The following is a 20,959-nucleotide window of genomic DNA, read 5'->3' on the forward strand; positions in this document are numbered from 1 at the left end:
TTACCTAGGAAATAATTACACAAGCTTCTCGACCAAGTCTCCTCTGTTCGTCCTATCCTTACCAACGTCTTAAATACCGTCCTGACCTAAGCTCTTTTACCAGCTTAGTTGGAGTCTGTGCAAATGCTCCTCGACCGCTAACTGTAGCGGCCCTGACCCCGTTGTCACAGCATGTCCATTCGCCTCTGGGACCTCCGCTAATCGGCGCGGCTTCAAACCATCATCCCAGCCCATTGCTACGCCACCGGCACGGCACGGCACTTCTTGACCAACCCTCGCCCCTCGCCCCTCGCCCCTCATAGCCCGCCCTACCGCTTGCCTAACCTGAAGCGCACGGTATCTTTGAGTATGGAAGAAGCTTCGCGTGGTGTTCGCGACAGCACCGATAACACGACCTCGTCCGCCATTCCCTCCACCGCTCCGTCGGCCCCCCAGTCGCAAACGCACTCGACCCCGACCCCGACCCCCTCAGCCCCTCCAAGCATTGGTCCCTCCGAGACGACATCCACGACGACGTCGACGACGACAAATACCGGCCCTGCTGCCCCAAACCCGGCATCCAAGAGACGAAGGGGTCTGGGTGTTGTGACGCCGAACGCGTGTACCGAGTGCAGAAAGAAGCGAGCAAAGGTATCTTCCAACATGTCGGGACCCCGTCACTCTTAGATTTTTGGGGAGAGCACGGCGTGGATGGCCAAGTTTGATTGACGTCGAGTGCGACCTCAGTGCGATGGCCAGAGGCCGTGCAGTCGTTGTAAGTCGCAGAAAGACCCGCAATGTATATACGAAATACCCGTCCGTCAGTCGAAAGAGGACCTTCGAACCGAGCTCGAGCAGCTGCGCCAGCGTCAACGAACCAGCGACCAGGTTTTCGCTGCCCTCGCGCGGTCCGACGCGTGGGAGGAGATCCTGCGGCGCTTGCGCGGGGGGCAATCCATTGACTCGATATCGGAATGGCTCGGTGGAACCCTACCGTCCGGCGGTGGTGCCGTGCCCTCCTTCGTCGCGGCCGGGTCGGGGACCTCTCCCATGGGAAATCTCTCCCCGTTCCCAACTGCGGCATCTGCGCCGTCTCCCATTGCCATTGCCACCATGAGGCTGGGGGCAACGGCCGTGGCCACCCTCGATCCGATGCAGGCTCAGCAGTCCGGAATTCCGCCCCAGAACATGAACCAGAGTGACGCCTGGCATTTTCCCACCAGCGCCACGCGGGACACATGTCAAGGCGACCCGATGAATTGGACCACCGATCTGAACAGGCCGCCTCAGAACCGGGTCGGGTTCTGGGGCAACGCGATGAACACAGACCAGAGCGATAGCACCTATCGAGGTCTCGACCAGGTGCTGGGGTCATCGAACGTCGCTCAGGCTCGAGCCCCCTCAACCACATGGACCAACATCACGACAGATGCCTTTCTCGTCCAGCACCTGTTAGCCCTGTATTTCTGCTGGGAATACCCCACATTCGCCTCCTTGAGCAAAGAGCATTTCCTGAAGGATTTCCAGGAAGGGAGGCCTCGGTTCTGCTCCTCGATTCTCGTCAACGCCCTTCTTGCGCTGGGCTGCCGCTTTTCAACCAAGTCGAGCACCCGCGCCGACCCCAACGACCCGTACACCTCGGGCGACCACTTCTTCAAGGAGTGCCAACGCCTCTTCTACCTGGAGGAGGATCACCACTCCCTCACCACCATCCAGGCCCTGGGCATCATGTCTATAAGGGAGGCCAGCTGCGGGAGGGATTCCGAAAGCTGGTATTATGCGGGCCAGAGCATCCGCCTGGCCATCGAAATGGGACTCCACCAGCTCCAAATGCACGGAGGGACGGACGAGGACGAGCTTGCGGTCCAGGCCGCGACCTTCTGGGGCGCATTTGCTCTGGACCAGTGAGTCCTGCCGCGACTTGATGATTCTTACTGTAGCCCCCTTTCTTTTTTTTTCTTCTTTTCTTCTCGCGCTGACGACCTCCAGTGCCTGGTCTCTCGCCACCGGGTCCTTACCCCAATCCTCTTGTTTTCCTCATCTGCCTCCGAAGCCTGCCATTATTGGTGATATTGAGGCGTCTTTTTGGATACCGTATACCGACGATGGTACGTGCCGTATTCATATTTTTTTTTATGTTATATGTTTTATTTTTTCCTTCTCCTTCTCCTCCAGAGTCTGCGCGATTTTACACGTGAATTGATCATGCTTACACGGCCCCTTGCCTGTAGGCGCGCCCCTCCAGCGCTCCGCCGAACAACCATCGAATGTGCGTTCCGTGTACATGTGTTTTTGCGAACTCAGCGAACTCGTCCACCAGTCCCTCTATGTCCTTCATTCTCCAGGAAGACCTTTGACGAGTCGTGCTCTCTTGAACATCTACACGCAGTATCTCAACTGGTATGACCAGATACCCGAAGTGCTCAGGCTCGGCCACAACTTTACCCCGGCCGTGCTCTTCACACAGTAGGTGCCCCCCATGCTTTCAAGGCCGCCCACGCTATCTAACGGGATATGGAGGCTGATAATCATAACACCAGCATGTATTATCATTTCGCCATCCTATTAATGTTCCGGCCTCTGATCAAACTGAGAATCATCGGGTCCAAAGTACTGCCACGGGACGTGTGTTTCCAGGCGGCAGACGCAATCCAAGGCTTGCTAAGGTCGCATGCGCAGCTCTATACTCTTCGGCGGACACCGTCATTTGTCCCCTACTTCGTTTTGACGTCCTCTATCATGCATTTGGCGTTAGGCGCATCGGCTAGGTCGCCTCAAAAGGATCCAGGGGACTTGAACTTGATGGGACAGCCACCTGGAGAGACGCAAACAGTCGACCCGCGGGTAGCCAAAGCCATCAAGCAAGGAGTGGAAGATTTAAAGGAAATGTCGCCGTGCCATTATTTCGCGGAGCAGGCTCTTAATATTCTCCGGTACCTCGCGCATGCGTGGAATATCGACGTGGACATGGGAGACGACCCAATGCCCCCCGAGGAGTACACGGATAAGGTCAGGTTCTACACTTCGAGCCTCAACTTCTTCACCCCGAACGTCCGCGAAGAGGATTTTGTGTGCATCTGGGGATCAGACGGGACGAAGGAGTCGGGAGCTAAGAGAGAGGCACAGCAACATGTGGCCGAGACGGCGGCCAAGATGGGGAACCCGCTCTTTTGGCCTTTCCCCATGCACGGGCGGCCTATCCTGCCGAGTGGGAACGAGCTGGCGGCATCCGGGTTCGAGAGGATATGACCGATGTCGGTGGCATTCTCGTACTCGTCTCAAACGGGATGGTTGGGACGGTCGATAAGAGCTAATAGGTGAGATGAGATACAAAGGGGGGAAGACGTAAGCCCGGCAGGTGTGAGAACGCTTCTCGTGGCGTTGTTCCTTTCCGCATGAGGCGACGCTGGCCGTCCTCTCGTTGTCGCGAGGCGTGTGGGCTGGAGCCGGGGGAGTGCCAAAATCAAACTCATGACACCCCCTTCTTCCTCATACCCATTACCATGACTTGCTAGTAACTTTCTCGACAACCGGGATTTGGTCGTGACAAGGCCTCAGCTGCAGGACTTCATTGATCCGGCGATTAACCCCCCCTTACTTCTTGCATCCGAATGTATTGCTGTGGGTTCGGAATCATATACAAAGGACTTGAGGAGAGTATCAAGGTGGTGAAGGCAACGAGGACGAAAAGCCAGTAGAGAGGTTGAGAGATGAACGATATGGTAAAGATGGCTGCACATACGAAGTAGGCATCTCATACGTTTACTCAGTGCCTTGTGTATCGTCCATGGCATTGGGAAGTCAATGTTTCTGCTCTGCAATATGCCACTTTGATGATCCCGGTGATAACGCTTTTATGATTAGCCCCTGAGTTCCAGGCTGGTTCTTCATGTGTACAACTGTACGGATCTGCGTTGCCGGTCTGTTGTAAGATGCCGAGGCACATCTACCTCGGTGGCATGGGACATAAGTGTTACGTATCCGTACTATGTACCCTGTATTCCGGGCTAAGTATTTGTACCTGTTCGGAGTACCTCCACCAGTTTTTTGCCCTCTTCAGGCAGTCACAGCAGAACATGGTACAGCCGTTAAGCTACGCATGTAAGTATCAAATACTTGGGAGACTAGCGCGTACTGGTTCGGCATGCGCTTCGTCTCGTGGTGTCGTGTTCGTGCGTACCTTTAGGTACCTAGGTAATCAGGGAGAGCCGTTCGTCCCTTCCTCCTTGCTATCGCGATCAGAACCTCACCCTCTTGCGTGGTCATCACGCCTCTACCAGCTTTCTACCTTATTTCCTTTCGACTGTTATTTCTATGATCCAATCTTTGTTAATTACATGTCGACAACTGCCACATTCATCTATTGATGATGTCAATGCTGTAATCTCGATTGCCATAACCTCCCCTCTGTCGCAACGCAACACTCGTTCGCCCTGAACCGCTTTTGCTATGTCGACGCCGGCAGGACCACCGGCCAAGGCCGGGCGTCCATCACGAACCTCTGCTGTGGGCAACATCTTCTCTCTGCCGCCGCGATGGCTTCAGTCCTACGACGACTTCATCACCAAAAACGCTAGCCAAGTGTCGCAAATAGAATCGGGCTTGCGATCGCTAACCTACGTCATTCCCGGTATTGCCCCCTCCTCCAGGCAACCTCCACCGTTAGAGGGCCAGCTTCAGTTCTCTAAGGTATCTATGTGCTGACCTTCACCCGACAGGACGCTTCCGCGATGCCGAGCTGGCGTCCGAAACCATTCACTCGAGCGTGCAACTATTATCTCTCTACCACGACACCCTCCTCATGCGAGCCCTCTCCCGCCTCCCCATCTCAAGGATACCATCACCGCACGGCCGATACACCAAGTTCTGGTCCCAACGCAGCCCCGTGTACCGGAGGATAGCATTGCTCTTACAGATGGTCACGTACACCCAGCTCTTGTGCGAAATGGCGGCGAAGAGGAAAGGCGGGGAGCGGCAGCGGTGGCGCGTTGTTGTCTTGCTCGAGGCCATCAAGGCCTTTTGCCGGTTGCTTCTGCTACGCATTACTCGAGTGCGACCTCTCGTTACGCCGGTGCTCCCCGAGCGTGAACCGATTCCTGAGGAGGCGGACGAGAACGCCGGTGCGGAGCTGAACGAACTGATAGGCGCCACATCGGACGACAATGACAATGACCATGCGGCGGAAGCTGACACCGACGCGGTCAAACCCCACGAGAAGGAGTGGCCCATGCCTCGAACGGGAATGAGCCTCCCGTCGCTGCCAAAGCCTGACGACATCAGCGGCTACCTGCTGAGCAAGGTATTGACGGCCGATGATATTAAACCGGCTCCCAAGCTTCTGAACCAGGCTCAGGGATCGGCGCAGGCTGCGGAGGTGCTTCATATTCTGGCGCCGTTGGTGTACGCTATCGCCCTCGCGCGGTCCAAGAACAAGCACGCCTGGACACCATGGCTCATGGGGTTAAGCGTCGAGTATGTGGCACGTCAGCTGCGGGTCCGCGACTTCCGAACCACACCGCTAGAAAGGGAGGAATGGAACAAGAGGGGTTGGGCGATGGGCTGGTGGGCGATGCGGGGAGCATTCTACGACAGGGTCACCAAGGGGTTCGTCGAGGGACTCCGGTCCCGCGTTCCCAGCCTCGTGGGGGGCATTCTGGAAGATTACGAGTACCTGTGGGAAAACTACTACTTCAGTACCAGCGCGTAAAAATAATACACCAGCTCAGCAGCTACTCGCCCGCCCTTGCATGACGGCTTTTCTGTCAGAAACTCTCGCGAGTCCTTGGAGGAAGAACTGGAGAAAGTCATCTCCCCCAACCGATACCGTGGGTCCTCAATTGGTCGGTCGTTGTCTCCCGGAAAAAAAAAAAGAGAGAGAGAGAGAGAGAGAGAGAGATTGCGCGTGCCGATATCACTTCTGGGCACACCAACGCACGAGCGGGTTTTACTCCATATTATGTGCGGGACAAGACATCCCCCATGCACGCCGAAAGATGGATGGAACTCCGAAGTAATGCGTTTCGCCGCTCGTAGCGTCGAGTTAAAAGGCAAACAAAGTTAAAAATAGCATTCGCTGCGCAGATGAATACCCTCTACACTACCAGGCATGATCCCAATATAGCAGAGTAGAACTTGGTCATGAACGTGTATGGGAGGAGACCATGCGCCAACAGCTCGGGCCGATCGTACGAGACCTGCTTCATACACCAATGTCTTTTGTCAGGTGCGTCGATTAATCAACAGCTGAACGAATAGCTGCTTGGTGCCTTCGATGAATGGCGATTGCGATTGTTGACTCTGGACGAGCGAGTTGCGGTGTGACTGACCATCCGTGCGGAACAAGCTCACCTACCCCCCCCCCCCCCCCCCCCCCCCCCCCCCCCCCCCTCTTCTTCCCACACTAACGAAGTGCGAATACGAAAACGAAGCCTGTATGTAGACCATCGCCATATCTCCGAATGGGATGGGCTAAAGAACTTCGGGGAGCCCGACGACCTGGGTGGTCGGTCGCTTAACGCGGGCCGTCGCGATCCACATCACAGGTTTATTGGTTAAACGTGACTATTGACCTGCTTAATAAACTAGTGGTCCGCGAGCCTCCAAGATTGATGGGCAACCTGCTTCGAACTTCGAACTCGGGAGCAGCCAAAGGAACGATGAGCCAGCCAGGGATGACAAAAGGCACATGTGGAAGAGGCTCTCACAAGCCACAAAGACGCCGACGTCCACCCGAGAACCCTCAAACGGAACCGAACTGACCTATATTCGGCGAAGACCCTGTTTTCAGGTGATGTGCCCTGGCCAGACCTTTTTGGTCGCTAGTGAGGGAAGAAAAAAGAAAGCGTTTCAACGCAACTCCAGCCACCGGTCTGAGACATTCACTCACACCTATTTCCTGGTTGTACTCCGTACGTTGTATCTCTGGACCTTCGTTTGAGTCAAGAGCTAGCCGCAGCAGTGCTGGCAGTGCTGGGCATGCAGATTTTACCCGCCTTGTGCCACTTCATTGGTCTGCACTCCGTCGCGCCCCCAGATCTACCAACGCCGATCCATCGAGTTGTTCTACTGTAGTGAAGGGGAGATAGACCGCTGGCATGATGGTTCAGGGCATCGTGATGGCTAGACCGTTACCGTATGCCGCAGGGGACACTGTAACAACTCGACAGAGTCCCCATAAAATTAGTAGGTAAACTCTTATCAGATGCCACTACACACTTATCGGGGTGTGATATACTATATTATATTAGACGTGTAGAGTACCTCGATCCTATATATCCACACTTATTTCCCCTAGGTTTTCCCTATAGTTAGACATTCCCACAGAGTACCTTTTACTCTGCTTCAATGCATACACATATCTTTTTACGTACTTTATTTATGTGCTGACACAACTCTATAAGGTAGGCATGAAAATAAACACCCGTACGCTGTAGTACATGAATGTATATGTAAATACGCTAGTAGCAAACAAAAAGTCTATGACGTAATGATGAGCTAATAAGCTGCGAGGAAACCCGTGCCGAGTCCAGTCCTGTCCTCTCCCCCCACTGCCAACTACAGTGTAGAGGCTCCGCGATGCTTGCCCCGATCGCCCTCGCCCGCCCACGCCCACTCCGATCATCTCGGTCTCTTAGTCGATTTTTCTTGCCATTGGAGGTTTCTGTTTCTCTGGAAGTTCTCGAGGCCACGGATCGTGACCTCGAGTCGAGATTGCCACTTCGAAGCTCCGGGTTGACCGGGATAACCCCCAAAGACGTCGCGTTGGATTTCAGTGATGTTTGCTTGAGCCGCATGGAGGGGGAGAAGAGGGGTAATACGAAGTAGGTGAACCCTAATGATCCAGACCAGCATGCCAACGGGCCTCCGAGGCTTTCGCCGTGGGCACACTGTCTCCCATCGTCTGGTCTGCACCGGTAGGAGGCGCGTTACCGTTCCTGAATACGCTGGGCTGTGGCTCCTCTCACATGCCATCCCACACCGCACTCGCCACGAACGCTTAACTCCGGGTACTCAAATTGGTAGTTTCCGCCTCGCGTGGAAGTCCATTTTGTCTTGCTCGCCTTGGGAGCCTTTTATTCTTCTACCTCTTGCCATCCGGTATATTGCCTACTTGAATGCACCGTCTGCTTCGGATGCCCTACGGACATGAGCCAGCCCAGCGGCACAGCCCGCACACGGCCATAGTTTTGAGAAGGGGTAGCTTGCCAATCCCCCTGGACACCCGTTATGCTCTCTACGTTCCCCAGCATCTTCAGCTCAAAATATCTGCACCTCCTGTCAGTGGCCGCCACCCCCTTTCCCCCAACTCCTATGCTCGAACGTCAAGCCGAGGACGCGGAGGCTTCCTTCCTCCCGAGCCTTCCACTGTCCTCTGGCTGGATCGGCACAGTTCTACCCGATGCGCCAGCTGAAACGGTACAGGGTGGGCATCTCCTCGGACAAGACAGCGAGACTAGCATGGACCTTGGAACAGAGCTCCTCCCCGCAAATCAGTCTTGGCCCGGTGCTCCCGATTCCGCCTCGGCATATTTGCACGCCGCGCAGCCTCCCAATCTGATCGTCGACCCGAACCAGCTGTCAACCCCCGACCTGACTCGGCCGAAGGAGACGACTATCAGGCTCTATGGAAATGTAGCAGAGCATCTGCGCAACTTGAAAGAAGAGGACAGTCGGCGGATGCAGCGCACCGATAGTTCAACGTCACTCTTCGAGGAGAAGGGCGCACCGACGCGAATATTCGATTCCGTATGCATCTGCGCCGGTTACAGAGATAAAGGTCCTTCGATGGGATGGAGCTTCGACTACTTCGGCCTATCGGGGGACGGGAAGCGACGGGGCTACGGGGACGGTGTTGGATGGAGGGGGCAGGAATCAGAGGCCACCCTCCCACCAAATCAACGTCCACCCGCGGAAGTGCCGTTTATTTGCCAGTTGTGTAACCTCCGGTGGACGGGGTCCCTCTATCCGGACAGGATGTGGCGATTGAGCACGGAAGAAGAGCGCGACAGACGGCTACTTGTCAGTAATAGCTTACCGTTCTGGAAGCGATTTCCTTTGCAAGGGAATATTCTTCTTTTCTTTCTTTCCTCTTTTCCTTCTTCATTTTCATCTCCTTTTTTTTCTTCGTTCTTTTCTTTTTTCTTTTCTCTTTTGTTTATATATCTTGACCTTGCTTTCTTACTTCGCATCGCACTGACTGACCTCTCGACACTGCTAACAATATCACCACCCACTTGCAGCGTGCACCGCGCGATCCGCTGAGGGACCCGGACTTTTCGCGGCCTGACTTCTACCAGGTAACCAGACAGTCTCCTGTTGCCTTTCGTACCCCCTTGTCGTTGTTGACATGCATGCTTCTGGTCCCATCGATGGCTGACTGTCGCTGTGCGGCGCCTAGTTTCAATGGTACCTGAAGCACCAACATGATCTCCTAGACCCCTGTGTCAGGGAAGTTTGCGGACAAAGTCAGCCGAAGAACCCTCACCAGGAAATCAAGCGCTTATACAGCAAGGGCGAGGACGGGAAGTTCAAGCACTGCTGCCCGCCTGGCCAGCTCGGCGATCCCAACGTGAAGGTCCATGATTTCCTCCGGGGCTTCTACTTTTGCCCTTTCGACAACTGTCCGAGTGTCTACCATACGCTGCCCGGAATCTCAGTACGCGCTTAATCCCCATTCTCCCTATTTGGTGTTCGGGACTGCGCCCACCTGTGCATCATGACCAAGCCCAAAGGCTAATGAAACGTTGTTTTCTTCTTCTCTTCTTTTTGCGCTGCCAGGAACACCTTTTCCACGCTGATATACACTACGCGTACCTCCAGGCCCTCAAAGAATGGGTTTCCGCGCGCAAGGACTTGAACTGGGCCGACCGAACTATCTGCTCGCGCCTTACTCGAATTTTCAACAACGTCGACAGCTCGGGAAAGATCACAATCATGTCTCAGTCGCTTACCCCTGACCAGGTCCTCACTCCAGCCGAGCCCTCGCAACATTGGAGGTGGATGGAGCGTCTCGATCGCCAGCCGAAGCCGAGAAAGGACAGGAAATCAAAGGCCTCTGCTGCCGCGTCGGCTCGGGGTCGTTCAGGGCGCGGAGCCGGAGCACCATCGTCGACCGCACATGATGTGTACGGGGGATACCGGCGACAACACCAAGGCCCGTTTCAGGGCCATCACCATCGCCACCACCATCAGCCTCAGTACCAACAAAAGCAGTACCAGCCCCAATTCCAGCAATATCAGGGGTCGTCCCACCTACAGTATGAGCAGCAGCGGCAGCCGCCGCACCTGCACCGACCTTCTCAGAACTCTCACCAACAGTACCCGCTTCAAGCGCAGCAGCTTCCGCAACAACAACAACCGCAGCAACAACAACCGCATCCGTACTACCACCATCCATAACCAGCAGTCCCAACCCCCATCACCACATAGCTAAAGCAACAAAGCTACTCGCATACAAAAGTGGATAAGAAACAAACATACACCTATCCAGCTAACCTAACCATGCCCACTATCCAGATAAGGAAGGGGTGGCAGGAGACAGGAAACCGAGAGGACAGGGCTACTATCAGCAGATCCTGATGGATGCAACCGCCCATTACCAGCAATATCATCTTCTCCTCTCCGGCTTGCTTCCGATATACGAATCGCTTCCTCTTGGTGGACTTTCTTTTCTTCTTTTACTTGTCCAGCATACGGTCTTTCTCGATCTTCGGGCGCTCACTTACATACGGGCGGCGTTCTTGTTTGTTCATCTGAGATACCACAGTTTCTCGTACACCTGCTCCGATACACGTTCTAGCGAAATTCACATTTATTGCATACTCCTTTGCATCTCCGCCAAAAGTTGCCCAGTGACACTGGACCGATCTGCCTCGTCTGGTTGTTTCCATGGTTGCAATGTATGAAGTTCTCTACTACTATGCTGATACAAGTTTGCGCCAACACCTCTCAAAAACAGAGCCGACGGATGAGTATTACCGAAGACGGATTCTTGAAAGTTTAACTCGTCTTTCTCCTTTCTCCATCATGATTATGGTGTTTCTTCTTCCGGCACATCGTGACTGAGTCCCTTGTATTTCTTTATTTGCACTACCACACTACGGTTGCGCATAAAACCAAAATTTAGTCCGGTTTCAGGCCTGCAAAACAAAACCAGACTCAACCGGAAAGAAGGGGGAGGGGGGGGGGGAGAAGAAGAAAAAAGGTCGGAAGCAGACACAGCACAGGCTCGCCATATTAGGACACGACAGGCAAAGAAGCAATACGAGCCAAACATAACGCGAAAAAAAAATGGTCCCAGAGAGGCTCGAACTCTCGGCCTTCGCATCACCTAGTACACTGTGGTATTGTATTAGTACGACTGGGGAGGGATTAGTGATTTTGCTCTGTCGACTGGAGGAATGGATGGATCGCAACATACCGCTCTAACCAATTGAGCTATGGGACCGGACCGGTTCGGGTACTGTCCGAGCGCATGGAGTGAGGTATAAATTATTGACAGACCGGAATCAACCCGCGCGATGGGGCACAAAATCGCCTAGTATTTGGGTGATGCCGAAGATGAGGATCCCCGAATGCATTGCAGACGGAACCAGGGGACAGAGCCAAGATGGGGGAAAAGAGAAGAGAAGGATCTTGGTGGTGACTTTTAAATATAAGTCTCAGTCCCACCTGTACGGATACTTTGTAGTACCGGTACGAATATTAGGTATGGCGAGGCCGGAAGGAACGTGTTCTTGGATCCGATTCGATAGCGGGTAATTTGCCCGGCTCTTTTTTTCTCCTTTTTTCTCCTTTTTTCTCTATTTTTTTATTTTATTTTCCTTCTTCAACAACTCTGGCCTATTCTCGGCATCCTTTTCTACCATCCTGACAGAGCCCAAACCCCAGCCTGTATCCAACTCTGGTCACTCTCTGGGCCACCTTTTCCGGCGGCCTAACAAGTGTCTCTTCTGTTGCCTCACCAATTTATGTTACAATTGTCATCTATTATCATTCTTTGTTCTTGAACCTTCCTCTCCTTTATGTATTTACTCTAGGGACTTCCGCGAGCAAATCCGGCTTCTCCAAATCCCTCCTTCATCAGCAGCTGTTCCTCCAAGTATTATGTTATGCATGAAAATATCACGCCTGTCCTGTTCGAGATCTTCCGTCTGATGCTGGAGCTCTTCACTTTTACACGGCAAGTTCCTTCACTCTAGGTCGACGTTATGCCCAATGGTCGCTCACCGGTGGAAGTGTAGACGGTCTTGGCCTCTTCTAGAGTCGTCGAGCTCACCTCCCAAGGGCAAGGCATACAGGACCCACCTTCTGACCCTGATGTGAAGCCTCGGAGTTCCTTTGTGTTGAAATCGAGTCCTAACCCCGGATCCAGGAGTAGCGGTATCCCGTGTACCCCCTTCTGGTCTTCCGCATAAGCGTATCCTATTTAGGATCCCCTGCTAAGTGTTTTCGTCGGCTAGGAAATTAGTGTCTATGCCGAAAGTCCCGGTACATCGTAAGATCGTGGACTACTAGGTCGCTAGAGGTACTATCTAGGTATCTAGTCACTGTAATTAGCTAGGGGGGTACCTAAACGATACCTAAGACTACCCACGCATCAGCCTAAATTCTAGGCCGTGATAGTATACCTTTACGGACTTAAGCAGGGTTTCGTGTGTTAAAGCCCTTAAGGGCGTAGGCGGTTTCGGACAAGGGAAGGACATTATAAGATTTTAAGGCTCGAGATCAATGAAATTATCTTTAAAATAGCAGCGAATTCGTACGTTAAAGTATCTAAGGTAAGTCGGGTAAAAACTCTTCGTCTTCTTCGTGTCCACGATCTTACGATGTACCGGGACTTTCGGTATAGACGCTGATTTCCTAGCCGAGGAACGCCCTCGGGCAGCGCGGCCTAAATAGGATACGCTTATGCGGAAGACCAGAAGGGGGTATGCGGGATACCGCTACTCCGGATCCAGACCTGCCCGAGACCGGGGCATTTATTAGTCATCCCGGGAACTTCCATTACCAACCAGTAGGAGTACCGGGCCGTTGGTTCCGTCTCATCCTCAGACGCCCCAGCCAGTCCTGAGCTGACTTATCCTTTTATACGTTGATGCAGGTACACCAATAATTAATAACTTTCCCCTATAAGGTCAGTCCCCTCCTTTTTCGCGTCTGGAGACGGGGCTTTCATACATAATGTAGTCGGGCTTCCTCGTCCCGCAAAAGCAAGACATTTGGCAGGGGAATACCTACCCCTTTCGATCTGGGTTATCCGTAACTTACTTTGTCCGGAAACTTTCTGAATCATCCAACCTTACAGCGGGACGTGGTACGGGTATGGTTCGTACCATGGTTTTCTTAATTCTGGTCACCGGCGTCCCAACCACATGGGAAGATCGACCCGTGGGTATAACAAATTCTTCTTTTTCTTTTTCTTTTTGTTTTTGTTTCTGTTTTTGTTTTTGTTTTGCTCGCCCAATTCTGACCATTTTGTCCACAATTGATGGAACGGGACGTCGGGCTGCCTTCTCCCATATCCTTTTTCCCATGCTCTCCGTGTCAGAAACAGCGTTGACGGGTAACGGTTAATACGATAAGACGACGTAAACGGCAGTTGATCTGTTGATTCAATTAAAGGTGTAAGAACTAGAGACCTGTAGGTCGAAGAATTCAAAACGTCCGGGCTGCGCAGGTCCTTCCCTATATATAAAGAATATATACTAGCGCGTAGGTTATAATAATATTAAGATTCATGCACCCCTAGAGTCGATAGAAGGGCATCATTCATGCTCAATAATCTCATAATGAGAATGAAGAAGATAATCAATATATAATAGGAAAATAAACCTAATATAGGGAATTAAGGAAATTAAGAAGCAGGGGTAAAAGGGAGTGGAAATGAATAAACATACATGACAAGTTATTCGCTGGTGGTCAGTCACTACTACACAAATCTGGCTTGTATACATACATGCTTTCACTGAGCTAGTGCTCCAACATGGAAGCTCAATGTAGTATGATTGAGGCTAATGTCGACATGTTGATACTGAACAAGGTCCGGCGGTGCTTAAAGTGATGACTGCCTATATAAGACTCTCTGGCAGTCGATCCAATTCCTCGAACAGCACACATTCGAGCGTCAGGAGCCTTTGTCATGAACTTCTAGCCCCCCTCCCCGCCCCTCGTGAGCTCTTTGAATCCTTCATGCTGCGTCCCCGAATCTGAAGGCGGTCATCAGTAGCGACGCAGACGAGGGCAAAATGCGTCGGGTGTTAAAATCTCGTATAACATCCAAGGGGAGGGGTCCAGATGCATGGTTCCCGGCGGAGGCTTGGGGTGATTCGAAGGTCCAAGAAACCGACCAAAAACGCCCCGTGAGGGCTCAAGGCCCGTGATTTTCAAACCTTTTGCTTTGCATTTGTTTTCGAGTGCCGCCGCGTCATCCATCAAAGAAGGAAACGAAGGTCCTGGTGTAAACAGGTCCGTATGTTGATAATAAAGCAGGGTAGAGCGGGGAGCCCATGCAGGCAACAACAAGACAAGAGACATTTTAACCAGAAAAACACTCCTCCACTGTGTCTCGAGAGCTGCAGCAGATGGAGGATGCTTTGATGAGGCCAATGGAGCTTGAACTATACCAAGCGATGAGGAACTGGCCGATAAATCGCGTCTATTGGGATGATGTGCTAGGGTGTTGTCGCGTCTAAGTCTGTCCCTCTTGCGTCTAATTACGAAGTACAAGTGAGAACCAACAGCCAACGACAACGCCTAGTCAGGTGACCTGAACGACGCCACCCACCCCGCCCCCAGAACCATCGGACCCTGTTGTTTCCACTTTCATACACGACAGCTCCAAAGACAACCTAAAAAGCAGCTTTGAAGCAGCTTTTTAAGCAGGGGCGGGACGTAAAGGCAGCAAAAGGAAGGCCGTTTCTGTTCGGTGAGGTGCAGACTGGGTGCAAACTGCCAAGACGGGTTGGAAAGGGGCTGGGAACCCGACTACCCAGGCACTGCTGCGGACCGGCACTCAAGTCCGTCACAACCGCCTGCGATTCTCAGACCCTAGCATAGCTGGACACGTTGTGCCGGCGCTTGGAAATCGGCTTTATGATAGGTACTTCGTAAGGTACGTATGAAGCGCGAGTACTCCGTACTGAGTACAACGCACAAGAAGACGCGTCTTCGCAAGCTCCGTACATGTTTGAATACATATATACCGCTGGTTCCTGGATGGTTAAAAGCATGTCGGGGTTTTCAGTTTTCACCCCCTCTTGCCAACTGGCAAGGTATTCCCTGCAACGAACGGTTTATCACATCATATCTCGTCCCAATGTAGGCGCAGAGCTCCAGCGGCAACCGAGAGCGGATACATAGGCGGAGAGGCGTCCGATGTCCGACCGTTTTCAAAAACCATTCCCTCTTTCTTCTTCTCAGGGGCTTGATGTTGTAAGCAACGACGCACGATCCAATACATTACATGTGCAGGGAGGCTGATCACTGAGATTGGGACTTTGTTGGATGCAATATCGAATACAACTGTACACGATGAGCAAAAGATCTCACACTCCATCGAGAGAGCGAAAGTCCGCAGACTAAAATACGCAGTAGGGTAATGGTCCCATAGGATAAAAGCGATCGATCTGGCTTGGAAATGAGATACATATGAAAACGTACGGAGTAACGGTGAGATGATCAATACCACAAGGTAAGAGCCCTGGTTGGCTGGTTGAAAACCAAGAATCGGGGTTAAAAGGCTTTGCTGGGGACGGAAAAGGAGGGGAAAGATAATGTAATTGCCCAATACAAGGTAGAGACGTAGGCGCTTAGTACCTGCGAGAGACAAAATTGCGGCAGTCCACAACAATGTGATGCGCCTCCATAAAGGAAGAGAGCTAAATTGCTACTTCGTACCATTCGTATGGACTACGAGTTCGAAGTCACGAATTAGCATATCTCTTAAGGTATATCTCCTCACAACAGCAAGCTGCGTAGGAGGGGCACTCCGTTGTCTTTAAAGTTGAACAGGTTCGGAGAAGTACTTTCGGGTTTCGTACGGAGTGCATATGAATGGCAACAAGTTGGAGAAAACGAGCTCCTAGAGGTCGCAGGGTCCTCCAAGGGATCAGTGCGGTACTAAACCCCTTCGGGCTGTTGATTAATGAGATGATGGAAAGACCTCTCAGAAGAGTAAGGATCATGACCAAGTCCGACAAGGGGCTAGACAGGGGTCGTACAGGGGCAGCGCGACGGAAAAAGGGGGAATAGCCCCCCCAGGCCGTCAACGCTGCAATCTAACTGGCCAAGGAGATCCCGAAGAGGTACGTACCTTACGGAAGAACATGGGCCCAAAAGCCGTTTCGAAACAACTTGCCCGTTGCTCGCCGTTACCTACACGTACAACGTGGTACCTTACTTTTACCAGCATTCGTAAGTATGGTACCTTGTTAAGTACAACGTATGGCCGAACTTTGAACTTGCCAATTGCCGCAAATGACACGGCGGATAGTCATTGCTCTTTCCCTCCCCTCTGTTGAGAGTGCGGAGGCACGATACCGATGATACACATACACCTTAAGGTACTCTCGTACGTAGAACGTAGTACCGAGTACCTCTGATGACGAGTAAGGTACCTAGCATACCACGCGTGTGTACTCGTGTACTCGGTAGCACCAGTAGGATACGATACGGGTTCTTAGAATCTGTTTCAGGTGGGCTCTCGGCTCCTCCCATGGTCCATTCTTCGAGCCTCAGTGTTTCCCGTTACAACCGCTTGTTTCTCATTGTTTCTACTACGGATAAACTCCGATCTCCTTTGCCAACATCACACATCTCTTGCCTATTCTGCTTGGAGAGGCTGGGCACTGAGCAGGAAAGAGACCCTGGCGGCATCGGTGAACACGAGGCACTCGAAACACTGGGGACGGACTAGTATCTCCAAGCCACCACCACCACCACCACCAGTCCTTGTCAGCTCATCCCCCCTTTCCAACGCGTTTCTTCTGGCCTCACTGCCTGTTCCTGCCTCTTCTACCTCATGATTACAACACCAGCCACGCGTGTTTCGAGATCGACCAACAGCCGATACTCTTGGCAGGTTGGTACCTGCTGAAGTGTCGAAGATCTCCTCCAGCTATCTAGGTGTGAGGGTGTGATCTTCACTGGGCAATACCTCCCGATACTCCAACGCTTTCGGACCCCCCTTTCTATTATCTTTTAATCTCTTATTACTATCCGATATCCTCACATCAATTTCCACGGCGGCAGCACGACGGCCAACGTGGCCAACCAAGGATCGACCGGCCCCAGAACGGAGGGGGCATGGTCAAAATAGAATAAAATAAAATCAAAACAGGGCCGCGTTGAATCAGAAGACGAGGGTGAGTAAAAGTGGTGTAATAAGTTGTGCGCACGAATGAGAGAGGAGAATGACCCAGAACCGAAAGAGCAAGCAACACCTTCATTACATTACCCATGCCCGTCAATGCTTCGCTCAAACCTCCCACCACCCCTGTCCTGGTGCTGCTGGGCCACCTTGCACCTTGCTGTATTCCACTTGCTCCTCCTCTTGCTCCTCCCGTTCCTGTCCCTGTTCCCATTCCCATTCCCATTCCTATTCCTTCCCTGCTCCGTCCGCCCTTTATCCTCTGTTCCTGGCTGACAACAAATCTCTCAGCTCTCCACCGTGGAGGTCGTCTTGGGCCTTGTCTTCCCCAACCTTTGCCCTTCTTCCATCTCCAAAACAACCAGCCCCCATATCAGCGTCCGATCCAGTCAATCATTTTTCCTCGCTCATAATCGTCTAATCTTGCAGTCCTAACTGGAAGCTTGCGTTTTGTTCGGGTGGGCTTTTTCCCTTTTATATATATATATATATATATATATATATATATATATATATATATTCTGTTTATTTTCTCGCGCCTCGTTGCACGCTCGTTTTTTTTATCGCTCGCTCTCTGCGTCGAAAGTCCGAACAACCACGGAGAAACGAAGGATTGAGAAAGTGTCGAAACAAGAATCGAACAAGAATACCGACCACGACGCGAACCTTAGCACCATTGGAGCTGGTACCTGGCCACAGATCAATCCCTTTTACCAGATTATTCTTCCGTCCAACTCGAGTCGCTCGTTTTATTCCCCCCCCCTGCGCTGCGCCCACGATAAACCCGTTCACCGCCGATTCGGAGCTCGAAGCCCTCATCCACCCCAGTCTGCCACATCGCGCTCTTCGGAAGAGACGTAGGGCCCGTCGTCGTTCTCTGGCGGTCCACACGTCGCATCCATAAGAAACGAGAAATCGAATACCCGAGATGGACCAACCAATGCAGGACGCACCAGCCGACGTCCTGGTCGAGGCCAGGCGGACCCTAGAAGCCTTGAAGAGCTCAGGACTGTCGCGCGAAGTGTTGCTCGAGATGTGGGAGGCCGGAGACCGCGCCTCGTCGCAATCGTCGCCCGATTCCGTCTTGGAAGATTCCTCTAACCGAGGTGCGTCGTCGAGTCTGTCGCCTACGTCAGCTACCATGTCATCCTTGCCCCAGGGAATATGCCACACTCAGCTCGGTCACCGGCCACGCATCTCCGTCTCGTCTACCAGCTCGGGCTCGTCGGGCCATGCCAGCATCTGGTCCATGGGTTCAATGCACTCGACTGCCTCCGTCGCCACACAGTACTCGCAGGCCCCTCTGCCCTCGCCGCCGTCGCAAGTACCTCATCATCATATGCCGGCGCAACCTGTTGCTGTTCCTGGAAACCCGCTGTCCCATGTTACGAACACCCAGCCCGGGTGGGGTCCCGGGAGGTTCAATTTCTACTGGTGCACGTCCTGCGAGACGAGGTTCAAGCGCAAATACGACTGGAAGCGCCACGAGGAGGAATTCCACGAAAGGTGGAAGAAGTACCCGTGCCCCGAGCCTGGCTGCAATCGGAGCTTCTGGGGCGCCAACACGTTCAACCAGCATCATAAGTCGTCCCACGGATGCAAGACATGCCCGCACTCCGAGAAGGTGGTCAGATTTCTCAAGAGAAGAAAATACTGGGCCTGCGGCTTTTGCTCGGCTTTGCACCCCTCGCGCGAACGCCACGTTGAACATGTCGCTCGGCACTTCGAATCCGGGAAGACCAAATCGGACTGGATGCACTCTAGAGTCATCTACGGCCTGTTGCACCAGCCCCTCATCCACGAGGCTTGGAAGGACCTGTTAGGAAGCAAGGCGTCCGAGTTTGCCGGACGTCAGCCCAATTTCAGCTGGAATCCCACAGAAACCGGACGCGCCCAGGGCTTCATGGAAAACGAATGCCCCGGTCAACTACAAGACCTCCTCGAGTTCTTCTCCGGCTCCAACACCGACGCCGAGTCGATCGTAGGGCTCGCTTACGAGCTAGCTGACCTCGTCTTTCTGAACGTCCCGGCGTCGCCGCCAATGGATTACGCACAATGCTACCCACCCGGGGCATCGAACGGAATGATGCCGACTGCTCCTCCGCAGCAGCAGCAGCAGCAGCAACAGCAACAGCAACAACAACAGCAACAACAACAACAACAACAACGACCACCGCCGCCGCAACAGCAACCTCAGCCCCAAGGCTATGCAGCCCCGCATCTCCTCCCCGCCCCTGCCATTCATTCACAATCTCTCTCTCCTCAACAGCAGTCTGCTCCAAGTCTGCCGGCTCAGCAGGGAGGACACCATCATCAGTTCATGGGTCAGATGAACCCGTTGAAACAAGAACAAGAACAACAACAACCGCCGATGAGCCACCTAGGTCCTCAACACCAGCAGCAGATGATGGCCCCTCCCTTGTTCCACGCGCCGTCATTGGTACCACATCGTGGGAGTGCAGAGCCCATTCCGCGGTCCTCGCTCGACCGCGAACTCCCCCCACCTCCGCCGGAGGAGACCCCTATGAACTTCAACTATATGCCCAACAACGGTGTCCTTTTCGAAGATTGGCAGAGCTTCGGAAGCACGGTAGTCGACGAGCAGGGCCCTTCACCAACACCCGTTTCAGCAGAGTGGCCCGCCGTACACATGCAGTACTATCACCCTGCGCCGACCGGGCAGTGAGGGCCACGTTGATCCCCAGTATATGGACCAAATCATATGTCATATTTGTCAGCCTACTGCTACCCTCGTGGATGATGGGTTGGTGAGCAGAGGCTAGTATATAATGGTTAATATTCATTTTACCTTTGAAGCTCCATTCTTGTTTCTTTTGTATCTTGACCGAGGACCACGGTCCTTTTATTTTCTGCATATTCTCTTCATATTTTCTTCATATATTTTTTTTCTTTTTCTTTTTCTTTTTTTTCTTCTTTATCCCTTCTTTGTCATGAGTTTCTGGGTAACAAAACGAGGTTTTTGGTTGTTCGGTTGTCATCCGCGGACTGGTGACGGGGTATGGGGTCAGCCAGGCCTCGGTATAGTCGGGATCGGAAACACAGGAGGAACTACGTGCGGCCATTTGCAACTGATGTTGTTGCCTCCGTAGGAGCCAACGATTTCACACCTATGGGACGTTTACACGAGCGTCTCGTCATGCTTCATGTTCGATGGCTTGGTGGTAGTTTTGAATCATTGCTGTTCCGAGGTTGAAGGCCTGCCCTGTCTCTGTCTTCTGTCTCTTTTCTTCTCTTGCATCTCCTGGCCAATTCTTGTGCCCTATTTCCTTGCTGTATTCCTTATCCGTGCTTTACGTCTTCTCTCGCTCTCTCCTGGTCCAGACCTGGCCGGGCCAAGCAACAACCCGTCGAGGAGACAAGCGACGATGTCTTACCAGTTACCCAACTTCATCCCCACGCCAATGTCCATCTATATGTCCATCTATACTCCTTCGGCGACAGACCGCCAGCGTCATGCCTCTCCCCGCTCTTCTCCTTGCTGCAGGGCGGCTACCCACCTCTGGCTTCGATTTTCTCGGCTCAGATCTACCCCTGTCAACACGGGGTTGGCGGTTGCGGACTGTTCCCCTTACCTACCTCCGGAGGAGAAGG

At 52.8% G+C, this 20,959-nt stretch overlaps 7 protein-coding genes across 7 annotated transcripts; 6 read left to right on the forward strand and 1 right to left on the reverse strand.

Moving 5' to 3' along the window:
- Nucleotides 1-348: 348 nt before the first annotated feature.
- Nucleotides 349-5,686, forward strand: SODALDRAFT_338875 (putative nitrate assimilation regulatory protein nirA; the record flags this gene model as incomplete). Its single annotated transcript, XM_028612813.1, has 6 exons — nt 349-630; nt 727-1,883; nt 2,520-3,212; nt 3,323-3,324; nt 4,445-4,609; nt 4,698-5,686. 6 exons carry the CDS (start codon nt 349-351, stop codon nt 5,684-5,686), a joined length of 3,288 nt encoding a protein of 1,095 aa, XP_028469416.1.
- A 2,392-nt stretch (nt 5,687-8,078) lies between these two features.
- Nucleotides 8,079-9,752, forward strand: SODALDRAFT_123956 (hypothetical protein). Its single transcript, XM_028606644.1, has 4 exons — nt 8,079-8,997; nt 9,219-9,275; nt 9,377-9,443; nt 9,506-9,752. Exons 1-4 carry the CDS (start codon nt 8,206-8,208, stop codon nt 9,559-9,561), a joined length of 972 nt encoding a protein of 323 aa, XP_028469417.1. The 5' UTR covers nt 8,079-8,205; the 3' UTR covers nt 9,562-9,752.
- Nucleotides 9,572-10,467, forward strand: SODALDRAFT_123972 (hypothetical protein). The gene has a single exon (XM_028606645.1). It carries the CDS (start codon nt 9,715-9,717, stop codon nt 10,375-10,377), a length of 663 nt encoding a protein of 220 aa, XP_028469418.1. The 5' UTR covers nt 9,572-9,714; the 3' UTR covers nt 10,378-10,467.
- SODALDRAFT_123980 (hypothetical protein) lies at nt 10,467-11,075 on the forward strand. Its single transcript, XM_028606646.1, has one exon. It carries the CDS (start codon nt 10,557-10,559, stop codon nt 10,881-10,883), a length of 327 nt encoding a protein of 108 aa, XP_028469419.1. The 5' UTR covers nt 10,467-10,556; the 3' UTR covers nt 10,884-11,075.
- Nucleotides 11,076-13,989: 2,914 nt separating this feature from the next.
- On the reverse strand, nt 13,990-14,649 carry SODALDRAFT_331371 (hypothetical protein). The gene has a single exon (XM_028611444.1). It carries the CDS (start codon nt 14,512-14,514, stop codon nt 14,200-14,202), a length of 315 nt encoding a protein of 104 aa, XP_028469420.1. The 5' UTR covers nt 14,515-14,649; the 3' UTR covers nt 13,990-14,199.
- A 2,749-nt stretch (nt 14,650-17,398) lies between these two features.
- Nucleotides 17,399-17,808, forward strand: SODALDRAFT_331373 (hypothetical protein). Its single transcript, XM_028611445.1, has one exon. It carries the CDS (start codon nt 17,437-17,439, stop codon nt 17,758-17,760), a length of 324 nt encoding a protein of 107 aa, XP_028469421.1. The 5' UTR covers nt 17,399-17,436; the 3' UTR covers nt 17,761-17,808.
- A 16-nt stretch (nt 17,809-17,824) lies between these two features.
- SODALDRAFT_308487 (hypothetical protein) lies at nt 17,825-20,033 on the forward strand (the record flags this gene model as incomplete). Its single annotated transcript, XM_028609084.1, has 3 exons — nt 17,825-18,701; nt 18,747-19,629; nt 19,810-20,033. The coding sequence occupies exons 1-3, from the start codon at nt 18,276-18,278 to the stop codon at nt 20,031-20,033; spliced, it is 1,533 nt and encodes a 510-aa protein (XP_028469422.1). The 5' UTR covers nt 17,825-18,275.
- Between the last annotated feature and the right edge of the window lie 926 nt (nt 20,034-20,959).

This window comes from Sodiomyces alkalinus, assembly GCF_003711515.1.
Source record: "Sodiomyces alkalinus F11 unplaced genomic scaffold SODALscaffold_2, whole genome shotgun sequence".
NCBI lineage: Eukaryota > Fungi > Ascomycota > Sordariomycetes > Glomerellales > Plectosphaerellaceae > Sodiomyces > Sodiomyces alkalinus.